Below are 15,405 nucleotides of genomic sequence, written 5' to 3'. Positions count from 1 at the left end.
GAGCTGCTACCTGCACAGTCTGAGGTGCAAAGATCATGCTCTGCACAGGCTTGTGGCCTATCGTGGCTTTGTGTGGTTGCTGGTCTGGACTTGGCACGAGGCAGCTGGTTCGAAGACGCCTGGCTGGCAGCAGGCACCGGAGGGTCAGCACTTGAAATAACTCCCTCAGGCGAGTGAGCTCTTAAATAAATAACTGTTATAATAACTTGGAGCACAGCAAGTAGCCCCGCTCTGCATCTTTTTTAATACTGTGTGGATTGTGTATGCAGCAAGTAAACTTGACTACGGTGGTACTAAATGAAGGACTGTGATATTAATATTTGAGGGTCATCCCTCTCCTTAAACCCTCCCTTCCCTATCTGCTTGAGCGCCATAGAGAGGCAAGTGAATCAAACCAAAGGGAAAGTAAGGTGGATGTTTTCAGCATTTCTGTGATCTCTGTTGCATCAAACCCTCCTCATCAGAGACTCTGGGGCAGGTGAGACCAACAAATATGTGACGCGTGATAGAAGCACCATCAGGTGACGAGACACTTTCACTGCATTTCTTCTTTTTTTTAACTATCACTTCACTTGCATTTCAGAGTATCCTGTTTTATTGTTTTCCACATGACATTACCAGAGCAAAGTGGTTGCTGTATACTTTGAATCTGGAGGTACTTGTTGAATAGTTGCCTATTCTGCTCTCCCACAATAAGCCGAGTCGACAGTTCAGCTTCACCCCACAGAAAACCTGCAGTCAAGTTTGATGTGATGGAAACATGCTCTCCTATGTGCTGTTTCTATATAATCAATTCAATTCTGCTTACTTTTTATTTTAGTTTCCTAAACATTAGTGGGAAAGTACAAGGTATTACCAAACTATTTTGCAATTTGTACAAGTTGGTTTCAAGTCTTTGAATTCAATAAATGGATGGAACTAAATTAGTCTTGGATTCATTTGTTGTGGTTTTTGAATATACCTACTGTATCACAGCTTTAGAATGACTAGTTTTATTAGCTTAATTGTCCCTCTCTGGAACCCATTTTATTATACCTACTTCTAACTACGTCATACAAGGTGCATCAAAGGATAGAGTAAAGTTAGGATAAGCACACTCCTTGGCAATAAGTAGGGAAACCTTTAATGTCAACCAGTCTGCTGATTCCATGCTCTTACTCTGAGCTGGGGGAGGAGGTCCTCTACCTACATATCCCTGGACACCCCACTTGGGACGCCCCTCTGGGTTGACACTCTTCTCGGGTCATCTGTACTTGCCTCAGGCCTTGGCAGGGCTCCATTCTGCCAACGTGTCCTGATCCAATCCACAGCTCTGCGTAGAGGGCCCTCATACAGCCAGTAAGTGAGGGTGAGAAGGAAACATGGCAGCCCCATGTGGAGGTCTGACAAGATCCACACTAGGAAAAGCCACAGCACCACCTTGAGGAGCAGGAGGGTAGTGAGGGCCGGGCAGTGGGAGTTCAGCCACAGCCCCAGTTTGCTGCTCCCCAGCTGCCTGCCCAGGAAGCTGCTTCTGAGCGTGCAGCCAAGACCGCTGTCCCACAGCCACCTCAGCAGGCTGCACTGAATCAGCCACTCAGGGTTGCACTGTGGGGGACAGATACACATTATTGTGTTCCAAATAACACTAGACTTTCCATTCCACCAGTACACTTTCCATTCTGACCTGCAAATTTGGGTCATGGACCGGTTCGGCCCGTCTTCTCCTGGTCAGTAAGTTCATCACTGGGCCAGGCACAGACTGTCTCCTAGCCTCCATACCTGTGAGAGGTGTAATATTATACAACAGTTAGTTCCAACCAAGTAATTTGAGAGGCATTCCATTAGTGGTTTAGAGGACATTATTGAATGCTCGTTTTTTAGTCTATAAAAGTCTATAAAAGATTTCAACTTTCAAACTTGCTGCGCACAATGAACTACTAGACTATAGAAACTCCCCTTGCTTAACCTATTATACAACAGTTCAGGGATGCAAGTTTGATATCAGTTTTGGCAGGGACATCAATAGTTAATGCGAGCGCGCACATTTCCTTTGCATTCATTTGAGCACAAATACAGTTTTTTTGAGCTTCATGTACTATTACTTTTATGTTTTAGTCAGAATAAGATGATCGGTGGGCCTATCATTTAGAAACTTTCTTTCGTTTTGTAATGTTTTCTTAGCCTCCCTCAATTCTGACTTGTGTGCCGAATCCGACACCTGGACTTCTGTGTGCGTGCTGCAGTGGCTATTTGGCAAGCTCAGAAGAGCATGCTGACATGGAATTCTGCATGCATCGGTTTGTTTTAGGTTAAACTGCTTTGATTTTACAAGCGTTGATTGGGATTATTTTTTCTGGGATCTAAATTAATGCACTGACTAATAAAGTAAATTTTTCAAAATCAAACTTTAGGTTTTTACTGGGGCACAGCAGATTCATACTGGGGCACGTGCAAATATTAAAATGTATGTCCACAACAGACACTTCCCTGGTTACACAAATGAAAACATATAGCCTACATCAGAGCTCTCCAATTCCCGTCCTCGAGGGCCGCTGGCCTGCATGTTTGAGATGTTTCCCTGCTCCAGCACACCTGATTTAAATGAATGGTCATTACCCGGCAGGTAATGCTGGAGGTGTGCTGGAGCAGGGAAACATCTCAAACATGCAGGACAGCGGCCCTCGAAGACCGGAATTGGAGAGCCCTGGCCTACATGATACTGCCCTGAGTAGCTGCCCTGCGGTGTAGACCTAGGCTACTCAAACTTAGTAGCTATCAGTGACAGTGTTGCAGGATAATGGTTACTTGGTCACAGTTCAGTCCTGGAATTGTGTTGAAGGAGCCAAATGATTAAATACAACATGGCCACGGCTGTGCCCCGGGTTTTCCCCAGTGTTTACCGTCTCCATGGGTGTAGGCCGTGTTATTTCCTGTCTTAATATGTGTATGTAATTGTTTTAGTTCGTTGGCTCGTTTGTTGGAGTAGTTTCACCTGTGTCTAATTAGGTCCTTAGGGGACTGGGAGAACACAACAACCTAGGCTAGGGAGCAATTGGGAGTAGGGTCAAACGGGGTTACAATCTGTTGTCGCTTACAGTATTCTACTGTTGGCTAATAATTTTGTAGAACTGTTAAACGTTGGATTGAATATGTTCTATAATAGCCTACAATAAATAATATCAAGTACAATTATATCAAGTAATTAAACTATCACACTCATACCGACGCCATGATGGTAGCTAAATACAGTAGTAGCTCTAGGCCAGCACTCCCTCTCGTGTGATATATATAGGCTAGATTATATATCTAGTAGAAACATCAACGAATGTGCACGCATTTAAGAAATAAATGACAAATAGCCTACCTTGTCGATTATCCATTGCTTAATGACACTTTTCGTAAATCGCCGATTTTACAAACGGGAATGCTGATTAGTTACAAACTTTTCCTGACGTCATAATTAAACTGTCAAGAAATTGTCACACTTGTCATCAAACGTGTCATTCTAATGGACAAGACACATCCAGAAATTCCTCCATTAACGCACAGAATTCGGATTAAATGTGACTGTTAAATAGTTGCAGTAACCCATCCTAGTGTTAGAGGGCGATATGACTATACACAGATCCATTAAACATCGTCAACTATTCTCTTTTCTCAATTTTGTTGACTTTGGCGTAGTGCAGTCGGAGAACGTTCACAAATCTTGATACAATGTGGATGGCAAACGTAAACGGTTTGGACGGAGGACAGATTGTTTTGCGATTTGTGACTACGCAAAGGGCACCCTGCCATGTGACATGGCAAAAATTGAGCCGCAAGCGAAGCGCCTTGCATTTTGTCTTAATTCACTATGTATTGACAAACTATTTGAGTCTGTTTTAACATGTAGACCTAAATATAATGGTCTTTGTACATCTTACCACTGATGTTGTCAAGAGCTAAAAGCATTTGCTGTTAGTTACTGGTCGACAGGTTATCACCCTGTCTCATGATGGACTATATCTGCCGGTGTAAAGTTCATTGTAACACTTCACTTGTTTAGGGAAGCAACGAGTAGTGCAGGAAAAAAAAAGGTAATTATCGCTTTTGTACAACAAAATAAATCAGTACGTCTTATTTGGTTTTATGAAACTGCAGTGGGTAAATTCCTTTCTGATTAACACAACTGCAGACTTCCGCATGCAATGCAAACATTTGGACATGCCACATAGCAGCAAGACATATACCATGGACAATGAGTGGGCAACCTTAAGCTCCTGTTGAAGAATGGCCAGGCTCAGACGTAAGTCCTGTATTGCATTTATCGGAGTTGTGTCGCTGATATTCATAGTAACATTGGTTCTGAAGTCCCTCATGCCAGAAAATCCAATGGGAAGTCCTTTAGGTCTTGACCTGTTCCCAGACATAAAGGCTAGAAATCATAATGACCCACAGACACACAGTGAAATGCCAGCTGCTAAACTTGACCAAATTAAAACAAACAATAGTCAGCCAGAAAGAAATATGAAAATGGAGGCAATGCTGAGGACATTTCCTGCTCCCAACTACAATGTCCATGCCTTCTACTACACCTGGTTCGGTAATCCACAATTTGACAACAAGTACATCCACTGGGATCACCCTGTGTTGCCTCACTGGGACTCCAAGGTGGCCCAAGGCTACCCCAGAGGGAGGCACAGCCCTCCTGATGACATTGGGGCAAACTTCTACCCAGCTCTGGGGGCCTACAGCTCCAGAGACCCCTCTGTCATCGAAGCACACATGCAGCAGCTACGAACGGCTGCCATCGGTAAGACCTAGGCCGTAGTTATGTCTTCTTTAGTGGTTGTCTGAGCTTGGCATAGTCCCATTTTATTAAGTTCTGATCGTTCTTTTCTGTCTTATGATTTATGTCCCTCTCTGCAATGGCAGGTGTCCTTGCCGTGTCATGGTACCCAGCTGGTATGAAGGATGACAATGGTGAATCAACGGATGAGCTTGTGCCTTTGCTGTTGGACGTGGCACACAAATATCTCATAAAGGTGTGCATGAGGATTATTATTATGAATGTTTGAGTTTATATTTGTTGAAAGGGTTTGTTAATATTTCGTCGTTAGTCTTTATTGTTGGTTTTTATTTATTCATCTCTCTCCCTCCCCTCTTTGTTGATTTGTACAGGTGGCTTTTCACATTGAACCATACCAAGGAAGAGATGAAACAAACATGTTGACCAATGTCAAGTACATCATTGATAAGTAAGTATTAACCCACCCTAATCTAATAATTTCTATTTAGGTGCTACCATCAAGATGGAAGCACAGATTTAGTATTCAACATCAAGAGTATGCCCAGTAATACTGGAGAAGGATGATAAAAACCACAATAAATGTTACAAAAGCCTAATGGATATATACAACTTAGTATTCCCTAGTTAATCAGAGCCAAGTGTGTACCTCTGTCTCTGCAAAGAGCACTAATGTGTATACATTTTCTTATCAGGTATGGCAAGCACCCAGCCTTCTACAGACACAAGACAAGCACCGGCAAGTTCCTCCCGTTATTCTACGTTTACGACTCCTACCTTCTGAACTCAGAACGGTGGGCCAAGCTCCTTAAACACACCGAGAGAAGCAGCGTCAGGGACACCCCCTACGACGGCATCTTCATCGCCCTCCTCGTGGAGGAGAAGCACAAGAGGGACATCCTCACCGCGGGCTTCGACGGTGTCTACACGTACTTTGCCACAAACGGCTTTTCCTACGGCTCCTCTCACCGCAACTGGGAGGCCATAAAAACATTCTGCGAGGACAACAGTTTGATGTTCATCCCGAGCGTAGGACCTGGTTACATTGACACCAACATCAGACCCTGGAATTTCCAGAACACACGGAATCGCATCAACGGGAAATACTATGAGACGGCACTGAGCAGCGCCCTGGAATCTAGGCCTGATATCATCTCTATAACATCCTTTAATGAGTGGCATGAAGGCACTCAAATTGAGATGGCAGTGCCCAAGACCAGTCAGACTGTTTATTTGGACTACTTGCCTAACAGACCTGTGGTCTACTTAGAGATTACTCGCAAATGGGCAGGAATATTTGGTAGCGAGCGTAAGAGATGGCAAGACTGATTGGAAGCAAATGTGTGATATTATTGTGTATGTGTGTGACCCCCCTTAACCATCTACCATGGAAACCCACCAAGGGATTATAAGGGAAATGCTGATATGAAGAAGGAGGCCGCTCATTGTGGGTGTCATCTCCTATGATATTTGTAATATTTGGACCAAGCTGATGATGAGAAAAGGCAACATATATATATATATATATATATATTCTATGAACCAGATTGTGTTCCAATTGTAATTTATTTTTGGAAAAACGCTTAAATCACTTGGTTAATCACTTATTGATCTGTGGCCAGAAAATTCATGACAATCGTTAATGAAAAGGCTGTGTTCCATTACAGCTTACACTGGTACATTTGTGTTATTTAAATTTTAATATTGTGCAATCGAGGATTTAATTGTCTATTTTACATTTTACTGTCTTTATTTTTGTTTCCATTGGAAAATATTCATCCTTAGTGTACTGAGAGACTACAAGCTTCTTTTTTTAAGCCTTTAAATGGAATTGCGTTCATCTGCATCTTATATGCCACTATGAACAATCACTGTGAATAGGCATTGCGTGCCATATGTATGTCTATATGGGATATCATTTAAATGATGATGCTTTAGATACCTTACCGTATGCATCTGAATCATATTTATTCGCACTGCCAGATCTAAAGTCTGGCAGAAAGGAAAAGGGGGCTATTATAATTGGCATCCACGTCCCCAGGTATAAACGCTAGGATACAAATCCGTGGGGAAGTTAATTACACTGTAGTACTTGACTGGAAATAAAAAACAATAAAAAAAAACGTGAGCTACATTTACAAACAGATTCCATGGTGTGAACATGTGAAATGTTTCCGATAATAGCCTAGACCTGTACAGAAATGTATCAAACCTGCATTAATAGTGCAGATCAAAACCTAAGTTAGCTCGTTAGTGGCATCTGATTGAATTATAAACACGAATTGCACCCGCTAGACGCTTTAAAATCTGGCCCTACACATCACAAATTCGCTCCGCGGATAGATGCCGCTTCAGCCTCACAGCTGCATTGTCGGTAAACAGGGCAAGGTAGCGCATGGGCAGCCAGTAGGGAATTATTCCACATCGAATCACATTCCTTTCATGGCGTCCTAATGCACGAAAGGATGGATTTGATATCGTTCAAAGAAAGAGCATGCGTGAATTTAGAATCCTAATATAATTTTGTTAAATAAGCTTATTTGCATCGGAAGGCGGGAATGCGCTTCTCAGTAGTAGTCTGACATCGGGACTATGGAATTGTGCTCATCCGAATGGCATGTGATTTCTGCAAATATTGCCACCAGCGTAAATAACAATTCAGTGTACATCGCTCATGTTTTCGTCATGTAGCAAGGTACGTGTTAGCAAGAGGAGACGAACCTGCAAAAAAATGGGAAGAAATGCATATTTTGATTCACGCCTTTCGAGATGGTAAGTCAAATGCCTTTTCTTCAGTTAATCGTCAGAGCAATGGCATGCTACCTGCAATTTTGCAAACCAAGTGATGTAAGCTAATTACAAATAAGACAGAAAAATCACAACTAATTGATCACTGCATGTCATTATTTCACATTCGTCATTTTGGCTGGAGTAAGGAGGCGGCGGCATTGTAAAAATTACAGATTTTTCTTAGGGTCTTGCTCTACGTTTTTTTTCCTTCTCGATTATGTTCGGCGCTCCTTGATGCATGATAATAGCCTACGAGTAGTGAATACACTCCTGGCAGTGTCCTCATTGGAAAGACATTCGTCAGGACTACCCACTGCTCTTGAGACATTTTTGTGTGCAGAAGGGCGTTTGATGCTTAAGAAACATCAAAATCACACCATGCCTCTGCTTTTAGGTTATTCTCATTAACTTCAATGCAGTATCACAACGAGTGACACCCATCTCAAACGTGTGTACGTGTGAGTCTCAGTGTGTGCACCACGTTATAAAATGACCTTCAGTCGCTCTGGCAAGAAAATTAATTCTCACCTTGGATTGACAACCCCACGGGCATGTATCTCCTTACGGCTTCACCCTATAGTTTTGTATTTGTCAAATTGTAATGGGAACATCTAAACTGACAGCCTTTTAAATCACTAAGGCAAGATCAATTGAGAGCCATTGTGCATGTAGCACTCCCAGACTGATGCTACCTTAAGCCATTTTGGCTTGGGTTTGTTTTTCCCACAGTCACTTAAATGTAGCCCTCTGCAGACCATTCACCCATGTGGTGCTCTTTCCGTGTCCCAAATACATCACAATGCATTTGACAAAACCCTAGCTTAACGCTATTTCAAAATGTGAATGAAAACAGGTGCATGGTCACACACGTGGGTTTGCCTGTTTATCCTTGTTCTAATTCCATTTTAAGATGAAATGCTTTGTATGAACATAGCAATTAGAAGATGACATATACAGTTTATGGCCTCATTCTAATGTACTTCTCCAACCTGACTCATAATCACCATGGAGACAGAGTAACTTTGCCATCCCTTATCAAAAGCCCCATTGAAAGCCATAGTTATAACACTTGTCTGACCATGACCTTATGTATTCATCCATTGATCCTTATCAAAACATTGCCATCTTAATCTAACCTTAATTTGTCAAGAGCCTGGATCCTGTTGAAATGTTTGTCCGTATTATATGCATCCTGTGACCAGGGGGGCGGGGGGGGGGGGGATAACTCTGGTATGCAGTGAAAGTGTGTTTCTGGGGTTTAAGAGGATTTGGTCTACATGAAAAATGCATTGATACTGTAAGCTTTTTTAAAAAGCCTTTAAATGGAATTGCGTTCATCTGCCCTCTTCTTTACTGCTCTGTTAATGGCTGCTTGTATCAGTCTTCCTCATCTCAGTCAGTAACATCTGTTCGCCTGCCTGCCGGTCTGGGAAAATTCCTCTTCAGGGGAAAATGATAGTGAGCCCTCTGAAATATGTCAAATTGTTTGCAAATCATAAATCATGGCATATCTGACAGCTGGTTGGAAATAAGGAAATAACAGATTGAGCTGTTGTCAGCGATGTATGGTGTTTTTAATCTTTTGCCACCATATGATCTTCTAACAGCCATTTCTCTTTCCATGTATTGACCTTATGCAAAATGCAGGTGCATCGTATAGTTTGTGACTAAGAGCTTGGAATATGACAGGGCCACTTTACTCACCAAAGCCTTAAGATGGCAGCATTGTCGTAGATTTGTCAGAAATACGTTTCACATGTGGCAGGCTGTATGTTTAATGGAGAAAGGAACTCCATCGGTTTCTAAGAATAGAATAGACAAATGAGGTGTTGAAGAGTAATGTTGCTGCTCTAACATTGAACAAAACTCCTCAAAGACCATTCTGATTTAGTCTAAGCCCATGTTTCTTTCAGAATTATCTTTAGTTCAGTGGACTAGTGTCGGACCTAACTATTATGGTGCATAATATGCTCACAACACTTTCTTATGTTCAGATGTTGTAATGAAATGACCTAACCTCAAAACTCCTGACAATGTTCTCATCTTTTCATTCAGTTTAATCAAATTCACTTCTTTGTCATTTGAAGGAGATGCCAGTGAAAGGACATGTCAACTCAAGATCAATCGTAACTTCCTAGATGTCTGAGGATCTTGCAACCACTGTGAGCAGCATCCTTTCATTCGAACACTTCCTCACTAAGAAGAGAAATCTCACGGTCGACCCAATGTAGGACCAGACCTGTTCCTCAACATCCCATGACTCCTAATCTTGACTGGATTTCAGCATTAAGTCAAATCCATCAGGTGTGCATTAGAGTAATTAGCCCAGTCAGGCCTTCTCATTTGGTCACGTCACATTTAATGTTATATCAGCTTGAGAGATGGGAAATATTGAAGAATCTAGGATTGTGTTTATTTGGTATTATGTTCTATCCACTGCAATGTGTTTATTTTCCTCTTTCCACAGAATAGAGTATGCCATCTGCACCTTTCCACAGAATTCTACGACCCCTTCTACTCGGCACCTTTCTACTGGGATGTTTTGTGACTCTATTTTTGATGTACTTTAAACCGTCCACCAGCTGGCTGTCAGGTCCCGTAGAGTCCACAGCATCCACAGACCGGGTCAAGAACCTTTTCTCTACGAAGAGTGACAAGAACCTGACTACCGTGCTAGTCTGGCTCTGGCCCTTCGGACAGACCTATGATCTGAGTGTCTGCAGTACTTTGTTCAACATCGAGGGCTGTTTCATTACCGCAGACAGGAACCTCTACAACAAGTCTGATGGCGTCGTTATTCACCACAGGGACATCTGCACAGACCTCTCCAACCTGCCCCCCCTCCAGCGCCCCTCCTTCCAGAAGTGGGTATGGATGAATCTGGAGTCTCCGTCCCACTCCTCCCAGCTTCCGGGCATTGAGAACCTGTTCAACTTAACACTCAACTACCGCCAGGATGCTGACATTGAAGTGCCTTACGGGTCCATTGTGGCGACCGAGGGGGAGGAGGACTTTGTGCCGCCCAGCAAGAACAAGCTGATCTGCTGGATCGTGAGCAACTGGAACCCGGAGCATGTGCGGGTCAAATATTACAACGAGCTGTACAAGCACATCGAGGTGCATGCCTACGGCCAGGCTTTCGGTGAATACATCGCTGATCAGGACTACTTCCCCACCATGGCCAGCTGTAAGTTCTACCTGGCCTTCGAAAACTCCATCCACAAGGACTACATCACGGAGAAGCTGTACAACCCACTCTCTGTGGGCTCCGTGCCCGTGGTCCTGGGGCCCGCCAGACAGAACTACGAGAACTTCGTCCAGGGGGACGCCTTCATCCACGTGGATGACTTCCCCTCGCCCAAAGAGCTGGCTGAATACCTGCTGCTTTTGGACAAGAACGAGGAACTGTACCTCAGGTATTTTGAGTGGCGGCGGCACTTTAAGGTGAAAAAGGCCTACTTCTGGGCGGAGCACACGTGTCTGGCCTGTGATTACCTGAGGAGGCACAAGGAGTACAAGGCCTTCAATAACCTTGACAAATGGTACTGGGGTGGCTGACGTCCTGTAGGGGCTGGAAAACACATGCTTAGTTGTTGAGGGCAGTGCTTTAAATGTTTGTTTCTATGTTATTTGAGACGTCAACACTGACATTTGATACAGTGAAAGTGTATGAATTGTTTGACCGCTGGTACAGTGGCCAAAATAATACACTCCTTATTTTGTCTTGCTTTGCAAGCCCGTATTGGCCAGCCTTACTTTGCCTTTTTCATTATTGTTCAACCATAGTTTGTATTTTTTTTTTATATTAATTATAAGCGCATTGAGTTTATAATACATCAAATACAAATACATTTTTGTATTTTCATTTTTGTTAACAAGTCCACGTTTTTGCTGCTATTTGTTTGCTTTTTGTTTTCAGTGCTTGATTAGACATGGAACACTTGTCATCAATGACGTAATTGTTACGTTGTGTTTTCACATGAAAGTGAACAATAACTTGTTGGAACAAGGAAAAAGTAATAATTGTTCAAATACAAATATTTATGTGCTATTTATTGAAGTGAGATATTATAAGATAAAACAATGTCATCTGTGATAGTGCTACAGTCACCTATGCAGTGTTTAATGAACTTCAAATGAGAAAGTCGTTCAATTGCATCATCTACTGTAAAATGTACATATGTGTATTTCTTCGGATAAATCGGGCTATTGTTTTTCCATATTTTTGTAAAATCGGATTTGCACTGCAAAACTAACTTTCACTTATCTTTACAAAAGGGCACTCATTAAGGGTTTAACACTGTCATTAAAAACAGAGAACTGGGCATACATTACATGGCATAGACAAGGATTGCTATTTTAGTGTCATGTAAATCTGTTGTACACAGAGACTGGGAGCAGAAATGGCACAGGGAAGCATCACTATTTTAGTAAGGATGGAAATCGGGCATTATAATATTGAAATGCATAACAGTCCTGTGCGACTGCCCTGTAGAAGATTAGGCTGCACAGCATCACTGTATTTTTATGTGAACCCTCCCTCCTCTCCCTCTTGTAACTACAGAATGAGGCTGCACTCTTGACATTCAGATGGTCATGTTGAATATACTATATTGTAGATACAGAGGACACTGTATGAGAGCACAAATGTAACATAACTAATGAGTCATAGTGCATATGTGTTATTTATGTGGGCTTGCTATGTACTTCAATCATCTCACAGATACTTCAGCCTCACCTCAGATGTCACTATATGGTTAGCGTGAGTGAGAAACATGACATTGTTCATGCTTGGATCCTCCCAAAGGGGTTTAGGTTACTTTTGAAAGATAATTTGAACATCTGGATAGTAATTATACTATCATTCTCCATGGATTTTCAAACAATTATTTTATTGTCCTCTTGAATTATCCTGAAGAAGGAGAGGTTGTGTGTGAGTGATGAATTTCTGGGTTCTGTTTACATTCCTGTTTACACCTGCATGGCTTGCTGGCCACTCTCACCTCAGTCCAACAGCACGCTGTACACAACGCTCATTCTGCAGACTCCTGTCCAACTTTATAAAACAATGCATCCAAACAGCACTCAGCAGCTATAATGACACAGTGGTTGAACCTTAACTAACAATAACTGTGTCAAACTAAACCTTGGCAACATACGTGCACATATGCAAGATAAGCAAGAAGACTACTTGGTAAAAAAGAAATATGTTTTCTTTTATTTATTTACTTAATGTTAAAAGGGACCATTGGCGTTGACTAGGATCAGATAAAAGAGAAGATTGTTGTTCCATATGCGTAGTCTTTGTATGTATATAACTGTTCATCGAAACATTGTATGTCAAGGTGGTGTTAAAACAAACTAGCCCCCTAACATATATCATTCCTCCATGTCCAGCTAGACAAGGACCCACAGCTCAGCCATTGATGAATACAATGTATTGTACATATTTGCAAATGTTTAATTCTTTTTCTAACATGCAAAGCATTGGCAGGCATAGCCATTGAAAGTGGATTCACTTTGAATGATGTTTCTAACTTTAAAGCAGCTTATGAATGGGGGGGGGGGGGGGGGGTCAGAGAAGAGACACTTTACAGAAGGGCCAGTGATGAAGACAGTGGTGTGTCTGTTAGGAATGTCCTCAAGTGAGGCCATTTTACAAAGAAGAATACAGACAGTTTTTTGGATTCGTCATTAATCCTGTTGAAATTACCTAATTGCACGAAATTCATCAGAGAGATAGTGGAAATCAGCCAAGTTGATGTGGAAATGTGTGGCTCTGGCAGTGGCTGTTTCAAACAGAGCTATCGTGTTGCGTTCATGAACTACTCTCTAAGAGTGTCTCAGAATATAACTACAGTATGAAACTGCTACTGTGTGAGGGGCCAGTGCTGGAGACAATGGTGCGTCTGTTATGAATTTCCTCAAGTGAGGCCATTTTACAAAAAGGAATACAGAAAGTTTTTTGGATTAGTCATTAATCATGTTGAAATGACTTTATTGCACCCGTCTTGCCGAAATTCATCAGAGAGATAGTGGAAATCAGCCAAGTTGATGTGGAAATGTGTAACTCTGTGTTAGTGGCTGTGTCAAACAGAGCTATTGTGTCGCGTTCATGAACTACTCTCTAAAGACTGTCTTCAACTACTGTATGAAACTGCTACTGTGGGAGGGTAAATGGTGAACGTTAATGACATGCAGCAATCTGTATTTTATCCTGTCCCTTCTCTCTTTCTTTCTATCTCTTATTTCTCTCCGCCTTTCGTTTTCTCAGAAATGTGTTATATTTTTTATTTTGTAAAAACAAACATGACAACCTGTCTTTTTTGTGTCCATTTGTTCACCGACAGTGTGTTGTTGTGAGGGTGGCTGATTCTGAGTTGATTGGGCATTTAAGTGTCCCTAGTCTAGACATAGTCCATGAGTGAAGTGAGTTCTTTATGTGTTGCTGAGTGTGAATCCCTCTTGAACAAAACTCATTTTCTGTCAGCACATTGGAAGAAATAGTGAATCAATCAATACAAGTTTTTTGCCAAATCGTTGTATTTTGCCAAATGTTGTGTTTAATTGTAGATGTCTGATAGTGTCAAGAAAATAAAGAAATGGATAATAAGAAGTTGAGTTTGAGTTTTTGCTCTTTTGAAGATTGGGTTTTCTGTTTTCTGTGAAACTATAATTTAGATCAGTGGTTCCCTATCCTGGTCCTCGGGACCCCCTGCCCTCCATGTTTTAGACATTTCCCTGTTCCAACACACCTGATTCAAATAAATGGGCCTGATAACGGTGATACTGTGGTTATAGCTTTTTACCCTTCCACAGTCTTGAAGGATTCTCTCTAAATATTTACTTAAATTATATTTACATGGCCCTCTCACGTTTACCTTTGCAGTCTAGAAGCATGATATATGCTCATCAGTTCATGAACAAAAACTTGGGCATGGCACTTGGGCTGCACGTGTGTGTCATCTAACTCAGTGGTTCTCAACCCTGTCCTGCATGTTTTTGATGTTTCCCTGTTCCAACACACCTGATTCAAATGAATGGGTCGTTATCTAGCTCTGAAGAAGCCTGGTAATGAACATGCATTTGAATCAGGTGTGTTGGAGCCCAGAAACATCTTAAACATGCAGGACAGGGGTTCCCTGAAGACCAAGGTTGAGAACCACCGATCTAACTAATCAACTACACCTGTGCTACTTCAAGCTCATAGGTCAATGTCCGATAGTATATAAATGCCACACAGATACACGTAAACTCACCCCTGGTCATTGTATGATTCTGGGCTGCTGCACTCCCTCCACCATCCCCATCTCCCCTGTGTCTGTATGTTACTGTCCATCAGAGGGGATTTATTGTCTATTTGCTTCCTGCCTCATATTATATGTATGTGCTCTGGGGGAGGGAGTGCTTCCCCTCGATAGAACCGCTCTGCTTTAATCAAACCTATTTCAATATCTATGGTAATCTATCAATGGTAAAATCAATATGTGAGCATCTTGACTGAACTGTGCACATTTCATCCTGTCACTTTGTTTGACAGCCAAGTTTCTCTCTTTAAATCTGTGTTTTCAACGGCTGTTTTACATTGTGTTCCGTTACTTTACAGTATGTGGTTGTATCAATGGCTTAGCATTGCATAGCGATAGCACTTTAATCTCCCCATAGGCTGCTTTCTGGACTATGTCCCACCCTGCATATAAATAGTGGGCCGGGGGTGCTGAGGAGTGATGGATGGGCGTCCTGGTCGTGTGTTGTGGTGGTTACGGCAGGATCCTCAGGCTGTTGTTGGTTACCCGTTGATCCTAGCAAGCAAAATGTCATTTACTGTCCACCACCACCCCCACCAA

General features: G+C 42.1%; 3 protein-coding genes across 5 annotated transcripts; 2 read left to right on the top strand and 1 right to left on the bottom strand.

Moving 5' to 3' along the window:
- Positions 1–412: 412 nt before the first annotated feature.
- Positions 413–3,936, bottom strand: LOC146299678 (uncharacterized). Of its 2 annotated transcripts, none has more exons than XM_084675314.1 (3): positions 3,906–3,936; positions 1,667–1,761; positions 413–1,587 (listed from the first exon to the last, which is right to left on the bottom strand). In XM_084675314.1, exons 1-3 carry the CDS (start codon positions 3,931–3,933, stop codon positions 1,186–1,188), a joined length of 525 nt encoding a protein of 174 aa, XP_084531440.1. In that variant the 5' UTR covers positions 3,934–3,936; the 3' UTR covers positions 413–1,185. The 2 variants fall into 2 exon arrangements, with proteins under 2 accessions (XP_084531440.1, XP_084531441.1); XM_084675315.1 differs by lacking the exon at positions 3,906–3,936 and adding an exon at positions 3,347–3,552.
- manea (mannosidase, endo-alpha) lies at positions 3,713–6,910 on the top strand. The gene is made up of 5 exons (XM_084675311.1): positions 3,713–4,058; positions 4,157–4,774; positions 4,897–5,006; positions 5,143–5,219; positions 5,464–6,910. Exons 2-5 carry the CDS (start codon positions 4,252–4,254, stop codon positions 6,095–6,097), a joined length of 1,344 nt encoding a protein of 447 aa, XP_084531437.1. The 5' UTR covers positions 3,713–4,058; positions 4,157–4,251; the 3' UTR covers positions 6,098–6,910.
- A 256-nt stretch (positions 6,911–7,166) lies between these two features.
- On the top strand, positions 7,167–14,145 carry fut9a (fucosyltransferase 9a). Of its 2 annotated transcripts, none has more exons than XM_084675308.1 (3): positions 7,167–7,540; positions 9,646–9,720; positions 10,026–14,145. In XM_084675308.1, the coding sequence occupies exon 3, from the start codon at positions 10,034–10,036 to the stop codon at positions 11,114–11,116; it is 1,083 nt and encodes a 360-aa protein (XP_084531434.1). In that variant the 5' UTR covers positions 7,167–7,540; positions 9,646–9,720; positions 10,026–10,033; the 3' UTR covers positions 11,117–14,145. The 2 variants fall into 2 exon arrangements, with proteins under 2 accessions (XP_084531434.1, XP_084531432.1); XM_084675306.1 differs by having other exon boundaries at positions 9,646–9,862.
- Positions 14,146–15,405: the final 1,260 nt, after the last annotated feature.

The sequence above is a fragment of the Hypomesus nipponensis genome, chromosome 3, assembly GCF_054491055.1.
Source record: "Hypomesus nipponensis isolate SF chromosome 3, ASM5449105v1, whole genome shotgun sequence".
Taxonomy (NCBI): Eukaryota; Metazoa; Chordata; class Actinopteri; order Osmeriformes; family Osmeridae; genus Hypomesus; species Hypomesus nipponensis.
Note: the sequence above shows the minus strand (reverse complement) of the source record. Positions and strands in the feature narration are given on the sequence as shown.

Excerpts from the sequence above, each read along its gene's own strand:
- manea (XM_084675311.1), top strand. The coding sequence starts at position 4,252 with ATGGCCAGGCTCAGACGTAAGTCCTGTATTGCATTTATCGGAGTTGTG. Across the intron at positions 5,007-5,142 it reads CACACAAATATCTCATAAAG|GTGGCTTTTCACATTGAACC; the intron begins GTGTGCATGAGG and ends TGATTTGTACAG. Across the intron at positions 5,220-5,463 it reads GTCAAGTACATCATTGATAA|GTATGGCAAGCACCCAGCCT; the intron begins GTAAGTATTAAC and ends TTTTCTTATCAG.
- LOC146299678 (XM_084675314.1), bottom strand. The coding sequence starts at position 3,933 with ATGCTTTTAGCTCTTGACAACATCAGTG. Across the intron at positions 1,762-3,905 it reads AGCTCTTGACAACATCAGTG|GTATGGAGGCTAGGAGACAG; the intron begins GTAAGATGTACA and ends CACCTCTCACAG. Across the intron at positions 1,588-1,666 it reads TCCATGACCCAAATTTGCAG|TGCAACCCTGAGTGGCTGAT; the intron begins GTCAGAATGGAA and ends TGTCCCCCACAG.
- fut9a (XM_084675308.1), top strand. The coding sequence starts at position 10,034 with ATGCCATCTGCACCTTTCCACAGAATTCTACGACCCCTTCTACTCGGC.